The 14,772-nt window shown below is 34.3% G+C and overlaps 1 protein-coding gene across 1 annotated transcript in view; it reads right to left on the bottom strand.

The window, feature by feature from the left end:
- Positions 1–13,527, bottom strand: part of LOC307133460 (fibrocystin-L-like) — a gene marked incomplete at both ends in the record, with an annotated part of 46,621 nt that extends 33,094 nt beyond the window's left edge. The window contains 25 exons of the mRNA XM_079828544.1: positions 1,071–1,225; positions 1,446–1,578; positions 2,152–2,318; positions 2,409–2,572; positions 2,738–2,859; positions 2,964–3,116; positions 3,314–3,424; positions 3,567–3,721; positions 4,591–4,734; positions 4,893–5,028; positions 5,170–5,329; positions 5,476–5,567; positions 5,743–6,008; positions 8,695–8,784; positions 8,961–9,071; positions 9,179–9,249; positions 9,347–9,389; positions 9,478–9,551; positions 9,632–9,685; positions 9,794–9,887; positions 9,990–10,047; positions 10,148–10,256; positions 12,993–13,137; positions 13,227–13,304; positions 13,461–13,527. Coding sequence (XP_079684670.1) covers positions 1,071–1,225; positions 1,446–1,578; positions 2,152–2,318; positions 2,409–2,572; positions 2,738–2,859; positions 2,964–3,116; positions 3,314–3,424; positions 3,567–3,721; positions 4,591–4,734; positions 4,893–5,028; positions 5,170–5,329; positions 5,476–5,567; positions 5,743–6,008; positions 8,695–8,784; positions 8,961–9,071; positions 9,179–9,249; positions 9,347–9,389; positions 9,478–9,551; positions 9,632–9,685; positions 9,794–9,887; positions 9,990–10,047; positions 10,148–10,256; positions 12,993–13,137; positions 13,227–13,304; positions 13,461–13,527 — 2,952 coding nt within the window. The remainder of the gene's footprint in view (positions 1–1,070; positions 1,226–1,445; positions 1,579–2,151; positions 2,319–2,408; positions 2,573–2,737; positions 2,860–2,963; positions 3,117–3,313; positions 3,425–3,566; positions 3,722–4,590; positions 4,735–4,892; positions 5,029–5,169; positions 5,330–5,475; positions 5,568–5,742; positions 6,009–8,694; positions 8,785–8,960; positions 9,072–9,178; positions 9,250–9,346; positions 9,390–9,477; positions 9,552–9,631; positions 9,686–9,793; positions 9,888–9,989; positions 10,048–10,147; positions 10,257–12,992; positions 13,138–13,226; positions 13,305–13,460) is intronic.
- Between the last annotated feature and the right edge of the window lie 1,245 nt (positions 13,528–14,772).

The raw sequence follows: 14,772 nt of genomic DNA, 5'->3' as shown, positions 1-14,772 counted from the left end.
TCAGTTGAATTTGCTTGTCCTGACAGTTGTCACTGCCAGTGGGCATGCACTCCTTTCGGCATGGCGGCGTTGGTATATCGTTCCCCGTAGCGTCAGCTGACGCAGCGCGAGTTCCCTTTCGAAAGGGAACGTCTCTGGTTACGTATGTAACCTATGTTCCCTGAGAACAGGGAACGAGACGCTGCGTCGCTTTGCCATGCCTCAAGGCTTGCCTGCCAAACAGTCCCTTCAGACGTTTAGATACTGTCATGTTGGCAAGGCGCCCTTTTATACTTCCTGGTTGCACCTTGATGACGTCATAGGCTATCGCCGGTCAATAGGATTGACGTTTTGTAATTGTGATTTCAGGCACCTGTCATGCTGGAGGCGTTCCCCGTAGCGTCAGCTGACGCAGCGTCTCGTTCCCTGTTCTCAGGGAACATAGGTTACATACATAACCAGAGACGTTTTCATGGACATTCTGTTTGTTATCATTGGTCACATGTCTTCCTTTGTTCTATTTACCCGCCACAATCTGTCACCATGGACACTGGTCACGTTCATCACTGTTCATCATTTTAGTTAATCACCTGTGTATTTAAGTTCCTGCTTGTTTTCTGTTCAGTGGCTGGTATTGTCTGTGCAACAGAGCACACTGTTTTGCATGTCGGCTTGTAAGTTGTATCTTATTATTAAAACCTGAGTGATCTTCATCTTCTTGGTCTTCATCTTCCTAGAACCTGAGCGTTACAGTAGTTAAGCAAGGCCACCTAATATAAAGTGGGTCTCATTTTACAATTACACACATTTATAGCTGATTTAACTTTTTTCAAAATGAAAACTCATCATCAACTCAACTCGGTTTTCAACATCAATATTATTGAACTGAATTGAATCAACACTGAACTGACTGTTTATCACTAAAGCTGCTGAATTGTATAAAGCACTGTATAAATAAAGGTGACTTGACTTATTTTTTTAATTAAATTTTTTTATTAAATTCTCATTAGCATTTGCTCACTAGCGGTTCCCCTGCCGTCTTGCAAACCCCACCTCAGTTTATTGTAATAGCAGTCTGAACTCTTTCTTGCCTTTAACAGAGGCTGATTTCCAGGGATGGTGAGCCACTGGATGTACCAGTACATGCCTCTACAGTCTCCATATCTCTGCACCTGCAGTTGGCCGAGCTCTGGGATCCCCTGCAGGGCGTACTGCAGGTCCGCAGCGCTGATGTCTACCGCCAGGCCTGGGAACACATAACACATGTACCACATGAAAAAAACAGATAATCTCTTGAAAGATTGTGTTTTATGTAAAAATAAGTACAGTTTGCTATTCTAATAAATAAACAATGTTTGCCATCAAGAATCTGCAGTGCAACAGGAAATTTCATGTACTAAATGATTCAGTTACTTCCAGCAGCTACACAACAAAGTAACAGATAAACCCACAGCCAACATGCTTACCTTCAACACGCTGGGCTAAGAACTCAACGTCAAAGGTTCCTGTAAGAGGGGGGCTGGCCTTCTGAGGGCGCATAATAGTGACAGTGGCATTCCCTTGGCTTTGAATCAGTAGGTCTGCTGTGCTGTTTAACTTCTGTAGGACAAAAAATTAAATCTGAAGATTGAGAATATGGAAGGCTTACATGGATCTCTTAAAAAGATAATTCACCCAAAAATAAAAATGGTCATCAATAACTCACCCACATATTGTTCCAACCCCATAAGACTTTCGTTCATCTTTAGAACACAAATGAAGACATTTGATTCATATGGATTAGTTTTATGATCTCTTTATGAATGTTTTGAAGCATTAGAATTTTGGGTGAATAGATTTTAGGTGAAGGGACAGAAATTTATCAGATTTCCTTAAAAATATCTTTGTTTCTGTTCTGAAGATAAGCAAAAGTCTTATGGGTTTGAAACAACATGAGGTTGAGTAATTGATGACAGAATGTTTATTTTAGGGGGAACTAACCCGTTAACTGTGCAATTATGTGCACACAATCTGCAGGAAACGATTCACATATATAGCAATAACTCAAATGTCAAAGACAGATCTTATGACAAGCAAATATTCTGTTATCTCCTGAGATATAAGAGAAATCAGAAGGATCCAGCACTTCAAGCACTTCATTGTAGAATGAGTTCCATTTTAACTGTAACTTACCTTCAGAAAGCCTATTTCAAACAGTGGGACACCAAAGCCACAGTTGTAAGGTGTCGCGGTGATCTCATAGCTGACTTGTGAAGCAGTTGCTTGCTTGCTCACAATTATGTTTGAAAAGAAAAGTCCTGAACTGGCTAGAGCAGGTGGTCTTCTTCTGTGGATTATAACTGAAGTGGAGAGAGAAAATAGAACATTCAATTTAAAAAGACCACTTTAAAATAAAATGTAAAACTTATTTAAAACGTATTCCTATTCACCATTAGGATCCAAAGCATTCGTTGCACGTCCAATGTGAACATTGTCTATGAAGTAAACAGAGTTAGCGGCCACTCCATACACACTTAACTGAATAAGTTTGTAGCTGGTGCCTATGTAGTCTGTCTGTATGGAGCTCAGGAGATCCACACACTTGTAGTTCCACCTGAGAATGACAACATCAATATTATACTCAAAACAAAAATGACCTTGTTATTGGATTGATTTTGTTATGAATAAAGACAAATCCTCTTTAAAGAAAAGAGGTCGGTCCGGTCCGTGTACGTTTTGCTCTTCAGGTTACTTTTTATGTTCAGTAGATTAAACTTACTTATCTGTTGAGTCAAATTGCACAGAGATACGTATGTTCACTTCCCGGTAAGTATTCGCAGCCAGGTAACTGAACAATATTCCCAGTTCATTCACCAGACGCCCTTTGTAGGCCAGGCAGAGCTACAAAAAATATAGATACTATATATTTTCATATTTGAAAAGTTAATTTCCATACTGAGAAAAATCCATTAGTAAGGATCACTGAGGTGTTTAGTGGAGCTTACAGTGTTGTATGTTTCTAGCAGTATTGGGCTGTAGATCGCTCCGGATGCTGAAATGTCATAGGCATTGAAGAGAATCTCTGGATTCTTCAGAGACCAGCGGCCACAGAAAGCCTCTGAATCAGTGACCCGGACCCCTCTCATACCACCTGAAAACTGTATGACAAGGAGAAAGCACTACAAGCTGGACAAAAAGGGGATGTTTTCAAAAAAAAAAACTGATGTCTATAATGCTAGAACTAATGTCACACATTATTTGCAAGGCTAACTTGACTTGATTTGAAATAGGTACAGTAGGCATGTCCTCTGCATGCAGAACATACTTGATCATCTGCTTTTGCAGCCTTGCTTACCCCTGTGGCGCTGGTCTCATAATCTCTGAAAAATTTCACATTAGTGTTCTCCGTGGTCGGAATCTCTGCTGGACATTTAGCTGTGATCATCATATCCAGTGCTGAACGCACCTTTAATAAAAATAAAGAAAAAACAGAGGTGTAACCCGTCATGTAGAAAATGAATATTTCAAGAGAGCATTCAAAATATTTGTACACAGTACTGTTATTTTATTCTATGGTAAATATTAAGAAATATAAAACAAACAAAAACCTCGGTTTCAGAAGCATTGAAAGGCAGAGGGATGGACGGAACTCCACCCCACAGCAGTGTGAACGTCTCCATGCTGGCCTGGCCTTTCACTTTCTCATTAACTGTGATGTTCGTGTCTGAGTCCATGATCAAGTAGTCAAGATCCTCAAAGTCACCTGAGATAATTAAAAAATTTAAAATAAAATAAAAATACCAAATTACTCTTAAATGTACTGGAATACTTTACAAGCAACAAAGGCAACAAAAAAAAACACCCTAATGTACATAACTGATAAATAATAATACGAATTTTAATAAGAAACAACATAATAATGGAAATATATATGAAAAATATATAATGTGGTAACACTTTACTTAAAGCCTTTATGTATAATCCATTATGAAGGTATGTTATGATTCCTTATATATTTTCATAAATTGTAACCAAAATTGCTTGTCATGCATTTTAACGCATTATACTTTCTAAAGGTGTAAACATGAAGTATTATAATGCATTGTGGTTACAATTATTCATTAAATCATACAATGTATTATACACTGCATTACAAGGCATAATTAATGCATTATATATAAAGGCTTTATGTTTAAAGTGTTACTGGTTACTAACAAACATGTTATTTTACTATTTTATTATTTTACCATAAAAGTGCATATTGAAAATATAGTATCACCATGCTATATATATTTCACCATAAATTACATCATAATTTGTACTTTTTACTTTCAATAAAGCATATACGGTATATTACAGTATTTGAATACATTAAATGCATTTTTTCTAAATATAGAGATGACTAAATAAATAGTGACACATAGTTGGCCAACTAACATTAGGTTTTAACTGTAGCATTTATAAATTATTTTCATTAAAAAAAATGTATTACAATTTATATTTTACAGAAATGTGGTGTAGATGGGTAATTGGTCATATGAAATTCTGTTATAGTACATATCTCATGTAACTGTTTTTGTGAGCACAAGTCAGATGACAAAGAAATCAGTCAAAGATCATTTTTAAGTTCACCTCTGTTAGAGTTGAATGTCACATTGTACAGTGACTCATTGTCCAGTTCTTCCTTTGTGACAGTAACGCTGTCTGGTTTAATTGTCCACAAATCATTCAGAGCGTTCTGCAACTCCATCGCTGATGCACTAACTGAGATCGGCCCTACAACATGCAAAGCAACTAAAACATTACAAACATGCAAACAAAAAGACGTCTCTAGAGGTAGTGAAGAAGGGTAAATGCAAAAAATTAGAAGCACATGAAAATTACATATTTTAGCTTCATCAAACACACATTCACAATGCTGTGAACTAATGCACCTGTTATAAGACCTCCATATGTCAGGAAGTAGTATGTATTTTCACAGTTGCTCAGAGGGAAACAATTACTGCTAATTCTCAGAGTCTGCACCTCACTGATGGGGGCTATTGGCATCCATCTCATGAAACGAATCACCTAAAATCAACAAAAAAAAAATTCAAACAAAAATTTACATAGCAGGTAGATGAGCTCATATCTGAGACTTGTTCAGTTTCTGCAGGTGCTATCTTATCTTATCTAGATAATCTTTGAACTTTCTCCTGTGAGCTCACTTACCTGTTTTTCAGGTAGTACATTATAGTTTGCGTAAATCCACTGTTTCTCATTTACAGCTTCTGTTGTCTGCTGTGCCGTGAAAGGGCTGATCTCTTTGAAAAAGGCCACATCCACTGATGCTGCTGCTCCATTCTCCTGCACTAGAATCTCAATGTAGTACCTGTAGCACATTGAGAGATGTTTCATATATTGACTATATTGTAGTCAATATAGACAATGATAACAATAATAACGACAAAAAGACTAATAGAGAGCAAACATTATGACTTTTTGAACATTATTTACTACTTGAAAACCTTCACTTACGGTTTTCCCTTCTCTAAGCGCATGACGTCTGACCTCTGAGTGCTATAGGTGAAGAAACTGGTTGTATAGTAAGTCTGTGATGCAATCTTAACCTGAAATAAAACAAAATGATTAAATTAAAAAGTAAATTTAAATATGCTTGAATTCCAAAGCATTCATAAATTACAATGATTTAAGTTCAGATCTATGCTTAAAAAGTGCAGTGAACAGGATAATTTCTTATAATGATAACTACTGAAATTATGATTTTATTTGTCATTCAGATACCTTATCCTTGGGAAGACCTGTCTTGCTGAAATATAGCTGGCATTGGTCATCTGCTCTGATTCGGAAATAGTAGTTGTCGGTCTCCGTTGGAACAAAGAAACCACTCAATCTTGCCACAAAGTTTTCAATCTCATTGGGCCACACATAGGACAGCGAATCCACCCACCGGACGGAATATCCAGGCCTGCTGGAATTATACTTCAGGACGTCCTCCAGAAGGTACGGAGAAGAGTTGTTCCACATCTCCATTTTAAAACCTCTGCCACCTACAAACATGAACATTTAATTATCACTCAATACAATCAAGACTGTTGATACTGTTTATAGGAATATACATTTTGCATGTGTTATTAATTTCATTAATAGTAGGAGAGACCTGAGCATGTTTGCATCTATTCTTACTTTTTAATTATTTTTTATGAATATTTCTCAGGGTAGGTTTCAAAGTCAAACAGATACCTTATAGTTGTGGCTAATAAACATTTTTACCATTATTAACCAGGAAAAAAATTCTGTAAATAAAATAAATAAAATAAAATAAATAAAATAAAATAAAATAAAATAAAATAAAATAAAATAAAATAAAATAAAATAAAATAAAATAAAATAAAATAAAATAAAATAAAATAAAATAAAATAAAATAAAATAAAATAAAATAAAATAAAATAAAATAAAAAAATAAAAAAATAAATAAATAAAAAAATTAAAAAAAAAATTAAAAAAAAATAAATAAAATAAAATAAAATAAAATAAAATAAAATAAAATAAAATAAAATAAAATAAAATAAAATAAAATAAAATAAAATAAATAAAATAAAATAAAATAAAATAAAATAAAATAAAATAAAATAAAATAAAATAAAATAAAATAAAATAAAATATTTTTTTCCGAAAATGAATCACATTAATTATTTTAGTTTAGATGTATAATAATAATAATAATAATAATAATAATAATAATAATAATAATAATAATAATAATAATAATAATAATAATAATAATAATAAATTGTATTTGTACTGCACTTTACATTTGGAACAAATCTCAAAGTGCTACAGTTAAGATCATTTAAGAAGGATAAAATACTAATAGATTGAATAGTTAAAAGGCATAAGTTCTCCTAAAAATAAATGTTTTTAGTCCTTTTTTTAAAAGTCTCAGTAGTTTGAGGTGGGGGGGGGGGCATTTCCATAGATGCACTGGTGGGTTAGAAGGGAGACCTGCATCAGCAGTCATCCGTAGGTCATTTTTGACTCTAACCAGGGCCGTTTCCGTACTGTATGCAGAGCAGAAGCCAGACTGAAATTTTTCGAAAAGATTGTTGTATTTGAGATGATCCTGGAGGTGGGAAGCTACAACTTTTTCCAGTACTTTGGAGAGGAATGGGAGATTGGAAATGGGCCTGTAATTTGCAAGCACATCTGGGTCAGAAGTGGTCTGATTATGGCAGTTTTTAGGGCAGATGGAACATTGCCAGACTGGAGGGAGTTGTTTATTATTGTGGTAATCAGAGGACTTAGGACAGAGGTGTTTACTTTCACTAGAGCTGAAGGAAAAGGGTCGAGGGCACAGGTGGTAGGTTTCATCCTTTTAATTATCGTCTCAACCTCTTGCTGTGAGATTTCTGGAAAGCGATGTAGGAGCTCAGAAATTGCAGGCTGTGAGTGCATAGTCAGGGTGGATAGTGGTGAGGATCCAGGAAAGGTATAGTGAATTGAGTCTATTTTTGTTTTGAAAAAGTCCAGGAAATTATTACAGTGCTCTTCTGTAGTTTCTGTAAGTGAGGGGGTTTGTGGTTTGAGTAGATGGTTTATGGTGGAGAACAGCTGTTTGGAGTTTCCGGGACTATTTCTGATGACGTTTGAGTAGAAAGTTGACCGTGCCTCCGTAAGTGACTTTGAATAGTCCTTTCGGTGTTCCTGAAAAGCAAGCTTGTGCACAGTGAGACCTGTGGTTTTGAATCTCCTTTCAATGGCACGCCCAGCTGTCTTCATTTTTCGTAGTTCACCGGTAAACCAGGGTGCTGATCGGGTGAAAGTGACTGTTCTGGTTTTGACCGGGGCATGAAGATCCAGAATGCTTCTGAGGGTGTTATTGTAATAGTCCACTGAATCCATGGGTGGTAGACAGTTTACAGAAAGGAGATGCTGGAGATCGGATGCCATAGTCTCTAGGTTGATGTTTTTTCAGATTTCTGAAGCAGATTTGGCGTTTGGGCTTGATGAGGCTGGATAGTGAAGACATCTTCATGGAGATGGCTTTATGATCAGAAACTCCCAGATCATACACCAGAAGATTGCTGAGAGAAACAGAGTTTGTAATGACTAGATCGAGAGTGTGACCCCTGGAATGAGTGGGGGCATCGACAAGTTGTGTCAGATTGTCATTTTTAAAAAAACGCCTGGCGTTTTGCGCGTCGGTGTGAACACTCACATTGGCGCCCATTGTTTAGTCCCGAGGCGTTAAACGTCGGCGATAAACGCGTGCGTCCCGGTGTGAACAGGCCTTTAGCACTGACTGATTTTACTAGTTACGATAAAAAAAATTAAATAAAATCTAAATCTTAACATTACAATTTAAACCAAAGTCGGGTGGAAAAGCGGCGAACAGACAACGCCAGCGTCCTCTCCCCCTCGTTGCTAGGCAACAATTCCAATATAGGTATGGCATGATCAAAGAGGAATACAACAAATGAATGCATTTATACATTAATACATTTCCTTGCCATCAATTATGTGATGGCTTCTGATATACAATGTTCTACAGGAAACCAGTTACCAGACAAAATAAATCATGGTCTTGGTTGAGATAATGTGTGACATGACAACAGTGTCAGATGTTCTCGCGTGTGAGCACAGAATTTCACTGTTGTGACAACAATCTCTATAAAAAGATTGTTACCAAAATATTACGTCACCATTAAAGATCTAATTTATGATAAGGTTCTCACCAGGAAACACTGTCATATTGGTTCTTTCATAACCAGGTGTTATGCAGACAATCCTCTCATTTGATACGCTCTGAATCTGACACTCATGACCTAAGAGAAAAAATTGTAATAAAACAATACATTTGAAAAACATATTTAAATTATTTTATAAATAATTTATACAATAAATTTGATAATTATAAAAATTCACAATAGTTAATTTTATTATAAATTAATGTTAATCACATAGTAAATTATATATTTAATTTATATTTTTAGAGGGTTACCTCCTACTAACACCATGGCCGGCTGGTCAGTCTCATCAAAGTAATGTCCCTGAATGGTCAGTAATGTGCCGCCCAATATGCTGCCCTCAGAGGGAGAAACTCCTGTCACCTCTGAAAGAGACCAGATCATGTTTTTTTTATTTTATATATTTTTTTATCAGATTTTGTGCAGGCAATTCCATGTTGTATTATTTAAGAAGAATAAATGTTATCCACACCTGCATATGTCTGGAACATGGCAAGCTTGTTCAGTGCCGAGATGCTGAAAACCCCAAGGTCTGGCAAACTCCTAAAAAAGAAAATATGTGTTTTGTCTACTTTTCTGTCAACAACATGCAGAGACTTTAAAGTTTAACTCCTTAAAAGTAAAATCAAACTTCTCTGACCTCCCAAATTGACTGTCGAGAATGTAACTGAGGTTGTGATGACCTGAAAACCAAGGCAATGACATTTAATCTGACAAAAATTTATAGTGAATGAATAGTTCTTGAACATTTTAATAATAATGTTTCCTCACCAACATAAGTTCCAGTCATTTTACAGCTCATAGATCCCCATTGACTGGTCTCATAATCCAAAGAGAGGCCATACCTGAAATATGAATGTGTATTTATGGAGGGTGCATTCACATTTAATGTTTACATTTATCAACTTAACTGAGATATACTTACTTTTCATCTGAATTGGGTTTTAGAAGTTCACAAGGCATGCCTCCCATGTACGCTCTGTTCAAAGAAAACACATTAAAAACAGTTCCTTATGTCAAGATACAGAATATATTTAACATTCATAAAGTTATATTTTTTTCCATTGTGTATTAAATACTTCCTGACCTTAAAAATCTCACATCCATGCCATTGGAGCTTTTTGCCGTGTTGCTTCCGTACACATCAGTATAGATTCTTCCCCGAAGTGTCACCACAGTCCCTAAAGTTCATTCAGTTTTAATATTATTTATTTCTTAGTGAAAGGTACATTTTTTATAAACCAAAGCAGCACAGAGTAATGACAAAAACTAACAAAGCTCACCAGGGGGACCTGAGACTGGACTGATACTTTGAATGCTCGGTGTATAGTATGATCGGCTCTGTGAAAGCAGGTCATGTTTTTATAAATATCATGTTATATTTTGAGAAGATATAATTATAAGTATTAATAAGCAGCACAATGAAATTCATCTCACTTACATAGAACATGCACCAGTAATGCCACTGATATCCATTACAAATGTTACTGGAAAGAATTGGCACACCATCCACGCTGACCCGCACCTCATAGTCATCTTCTGGTAGAGCTCTGAATATAATGCAATACAAAGCTTTCTTTGAGAAACATTTTACATAACATTATGCGGTACAGCTATTTCAAAGAATTAAATGTTACTTATCTTCCTTTATGCACAAATATGACAGACTAAAGTCTGCTATAATAAACATGTTATACAATCAAATGCAATGGGATTTTTTATAATACATAAAATATTAGAATAATTTAATGACATCAAAAGAAAGTTCATGCAAAAAAAATGTATATTCACATTTTCAAATTGCAAGAAAAATATTTGGGAGCTACAGGAGCGGGGAAGATTTAAAGTATATTCATTTTGGTTTCTCATACATAGCTTGTATGAATTTATAAGACTCAAAATAGCACATAAGTCAAAAAAATTGACTGGTCTTATGGTAATTTATATGACTTGTGGTATTATATAATGAATATTCCTAAAATAAAATCTGCTTTTGCATTCCAAAGAAGAAAACAAGTCCCATACATGTAGGTTTGGAACAACAAAAGGGTGAAAATGTCTTGAAAAATAAAGTTTACTATTAAAAAGGACAGCTGAACATCAGTTCCCAAATCAAATATATTGATTCAATTGTGCCTTTAGTTATCATTTTGGAATAAATGTAAAAAATATGTAAAACACTAACTTGATAAGATGTATACTATAATTAATCACAGTTAATGTAAAAGTACAACATAGAATTATATTTGGTTTCTCTTTTTTATGTAATGTTTATTTAACCAGGAAGATGTGACAACATTAATACATTATATTTATATATATATATATATATATATATATATATATATATATATATATATATATATATATATATATATATATATATATATATATATATATATATATATATATATATATATATATATATATATATATATATATATATATATATATATATATATATATATATATATATATATATATTAGGGCTGTCAAAAGATTAATTGCATCCAAAATAAAAGTTTGTGTTTACATAATATATGTGTGTGTACTCTGTTAATTATTATTTATATATAAATACACACACAAGCATGTATATATTTAAGAAAAAAATATATAATTTTTATATATAAAACATTTATATATATTATAGATTATATAAATGTATATACAGTCAGTCCTTCCAGAAAAATGCGGCTTTTTTTTGTGATTGTTGCGGGCAAAAATCCTTGATTATGCGGCACGTTTTTTTAAAAAATGCGATGAAAAATGCGGGATATTTATGCAATTTTATGCGATAAAATTGCGGGAACTTGCAAAAACTGCGGTTTGATGAGAAAGAGAAAAAAAGCACTACATCACAGAAAGTGCTGGAATATTTAAGTTCTCATCTTGTTTTATTGAAGACCTTAATAATGGCTCAAATTTACAAAACATTTAGTCAATCAAGTTCTGTAGCTTTACAAAAGGAATATGCTACAACTTCTGAAAAAATTTATAAATAACTTCCTGTTTTACAGATGTCGCTATACAAAACAGACATTTGAGTGCTTCCAATGCACAAGTGCAATCTCTTAAAGGGTTAGTTCACCTAAAAATGAAAGTTCTGTCATTAATGACTTCCCTTTATGTTGTTGGACACAAATTAAGATATTTTAGTTGAATTCCGATGGCTCAGAAAGGCCTCCATTGGCACAATGTACACTCTCAAGACCCATAAAAGGTAGCCTAAAGACGTCGTTACAAAGTCCATCTCACTACAGTGGTTCTACAATAACTTTATGAAGCGACAATAATAGTTATTGTGTGCAAAAAAAACTAAATAACGACTTATATAGTGATGACTGATTTCAAAACACAGCATCATGATGCTATGAATCATCGAGTCGATTCATGATTCGGATCGCGTGTCAAACTGCTGAAATGCGTGACTTTGGCGATCCAACCCGCTGAATCGACTCATTGATTCATAACGCTTCAAACCGCTGAATCAACTCATTGATTCATAACGCTTCAAACCGCTGAATCGACTCATTGATTCAAAACGCTTCAAAGCTTCATGATGCTGTGTTTTGAAATCAGTCAGCACACAGGGAAACTGCTTTGCTCTTTTGCTGTTATTTTTGTTGGTCAATGGGAGTTTGTGCTTCATCATGGTTTCACCAGTATCTATGGTTTCTCCACGGGGTTTGAAGCTTTTCGATGACGTTCGCGTCGGGTAATCACGTCACTTCAAAACGTTCCCATGGCAATAGGCGGAAATGGCGGCTCTTGTGTGAAGTAAAGAAAAATTTTCAACTTTCTGCTAATATATGACTTTTTTTGCAACGAAAATGCGGGGATTATGAAATCATGATAGCCCCGCATATTTTGCACGCGGAAATAGGCAATTTATGCGGCGAAAGTGCGGCGTATTTGAAAAAATGCGGCCCCCGCATGAATATGCGGACTTTGGCTGATTATGCGTTAAATCACGCGATCGCATAATCGCGTTTTTCTGGAGGGACTGATACAGTATATACATGCAAATATTTCTTAAATATATACATGAATGTGTGTGTATTTATATATCAATAATAATTAACAGAGTACACACACATATATCATGTAAACACAAACTTTTATTTTGGATGCGATTAATCGCGATTCCTCTTTTGACAGCCCTAAATAAACTGAGGACTTTGCCTCATCATTTAAGAACACTCCCCATTTGCAGGAGCACTTAATACAACGCAATGACTACAATCGAGATGTAAGAAGACTACACTATCTGATTCATTGCTTACCTTGTATAACACATGATCTGATTGGAGTGAGTGGAGTCTTTTTCGACATCACAAGGGATAGATCTGGTGCGGGACACCAGCCACACACTGTTGCCAAAGTTTGGGGCATTGGCATTGAGATTGAACTGATTGGCTTGAGCAAAACCTGAGAGAGTTTTTAAACCGTAAAGCCAACATGTGCTAAATCAGAATACCGGGATTCATTTATAGACATATTGATTACTTTTCTAATACCTTGTCCTTCTATAGTCAGTCTTGTGCCGCCATTGAGGCTTCCGACTTTTGGGGTCACTTTGTTGACACGTTGCGCTCCTGTCAGGACAGAGATTGGATATAGTCACTAGTCATTTTAATGTATGGAGCGCTTTTAGGATGAACACAATTATATGAAATCACGCAAAATGATATGAAATCACGCAAAACTTTCTGAATAACTGAGGTTTACAATAAAAGTGAAAGATAATTTACCTGCGGAACTCCACAGTAAAAGACAAACAATGAGCGGCAGGTGAAGCTCCCGTCGCACGGGCCTCATCCTGACAGAGTCAAAGTGCGCGCGCTTCAAAACAAAGCTTCCTGCAGTTACTGTATCCCTTCTGCACAAACAATATTCATATAGCCTACCATTTGTGTTTACACATGTCATTTGTATTTCTATTACAAAATATGTTTTAACATTAAAAATGTTAACATTATTAAGTAATTTATTAAAACAATATGCCTGTTTGTCTGGCGCTGAACAGACAGTATTAAAGCTATATAGCATATTTTATTCAATTTCGATAGACTATAAATGAATAAACATTAATAATAGCATTTGTACACCCTGAATATATAAATAAACTATATATATAATTGAAGATAAAGACAGATTTGTAAAACATTTGTATAAAATATATATTTTTAAATAAAATAAAATTGTACATGATTCTTCTTAAAGGTAACAACAGAAAAAGTAATTGATATAATTGTATTTATATTTTTATGTAATGATATATATATATATATATAATGTATATGTATATATATATATATATATATATATATATATATATATATATATATATATATATATATATATATATATATATATATATATATATATATATATATAATAGTGCTGGGCATATTAACGCATTAACGTTTTAATATACATTTTTGCCTAGCCTTACATTATATGATCACGCTCTTATTCATGTAAATGCTGACAGAAGAGAACGTGCTGTATGTCAGTGCCCTGTCTGTGTGGCTGTCTCAATCAGATCCCTAGTCTCATGCACACATCAAGTTCTCGTTCGCTCTTGAAAAAGCAATAACAACAAGAGAGAATGTTGCCAAAATGCCAGTTTTGTCGAGTATTCTCATAATAGGAGTCTTAAATTAGTTAAATAACGTCTTAAATGAATGTGAGAAAGAAAATGAGATGTGCGTGACAGCGCGTCAGATCGGCGTCATGTTCGGCAGCTGCAGATCTTAAAGTGACAGCAGCACTGATGATGTCTATCATAATGTTCATCAAAGAACAAAGGTAACAGAGAAAAGATGATTCCTCTATATTTAATTTATTATTTATGCAGTTAAGAAAGGTGTTTGATAACTATTACATTTTGTATATGTACGGCCACAGGTAAATATAACATTTATTATAATGGATTTATTTAAAGATTGTTTTAAGTTCACTTAAATTAAAAGTAGATTTTTTTAAAGCCTAATAAATGTTGAAATTTGTAGCTTTCATTTATACTGTAATGTAACGTCATTAATGTTTCATAGAGACATT

This window comes from Gobio gobio, assembly GCF_949357685.1.
Source record: "Gobio gobio genome assembly, chromosome: 11".
NCBI lineage: Eukaryota > Metazoa > Chordata > Actinopteri > Cypriniformes > Gobionidae > Gobio > Gobio gobio.
Note: the sequence above shows the minus strand (reverse complement) of the source record. Positions and strands in the feature narration are given on the sequence as shown.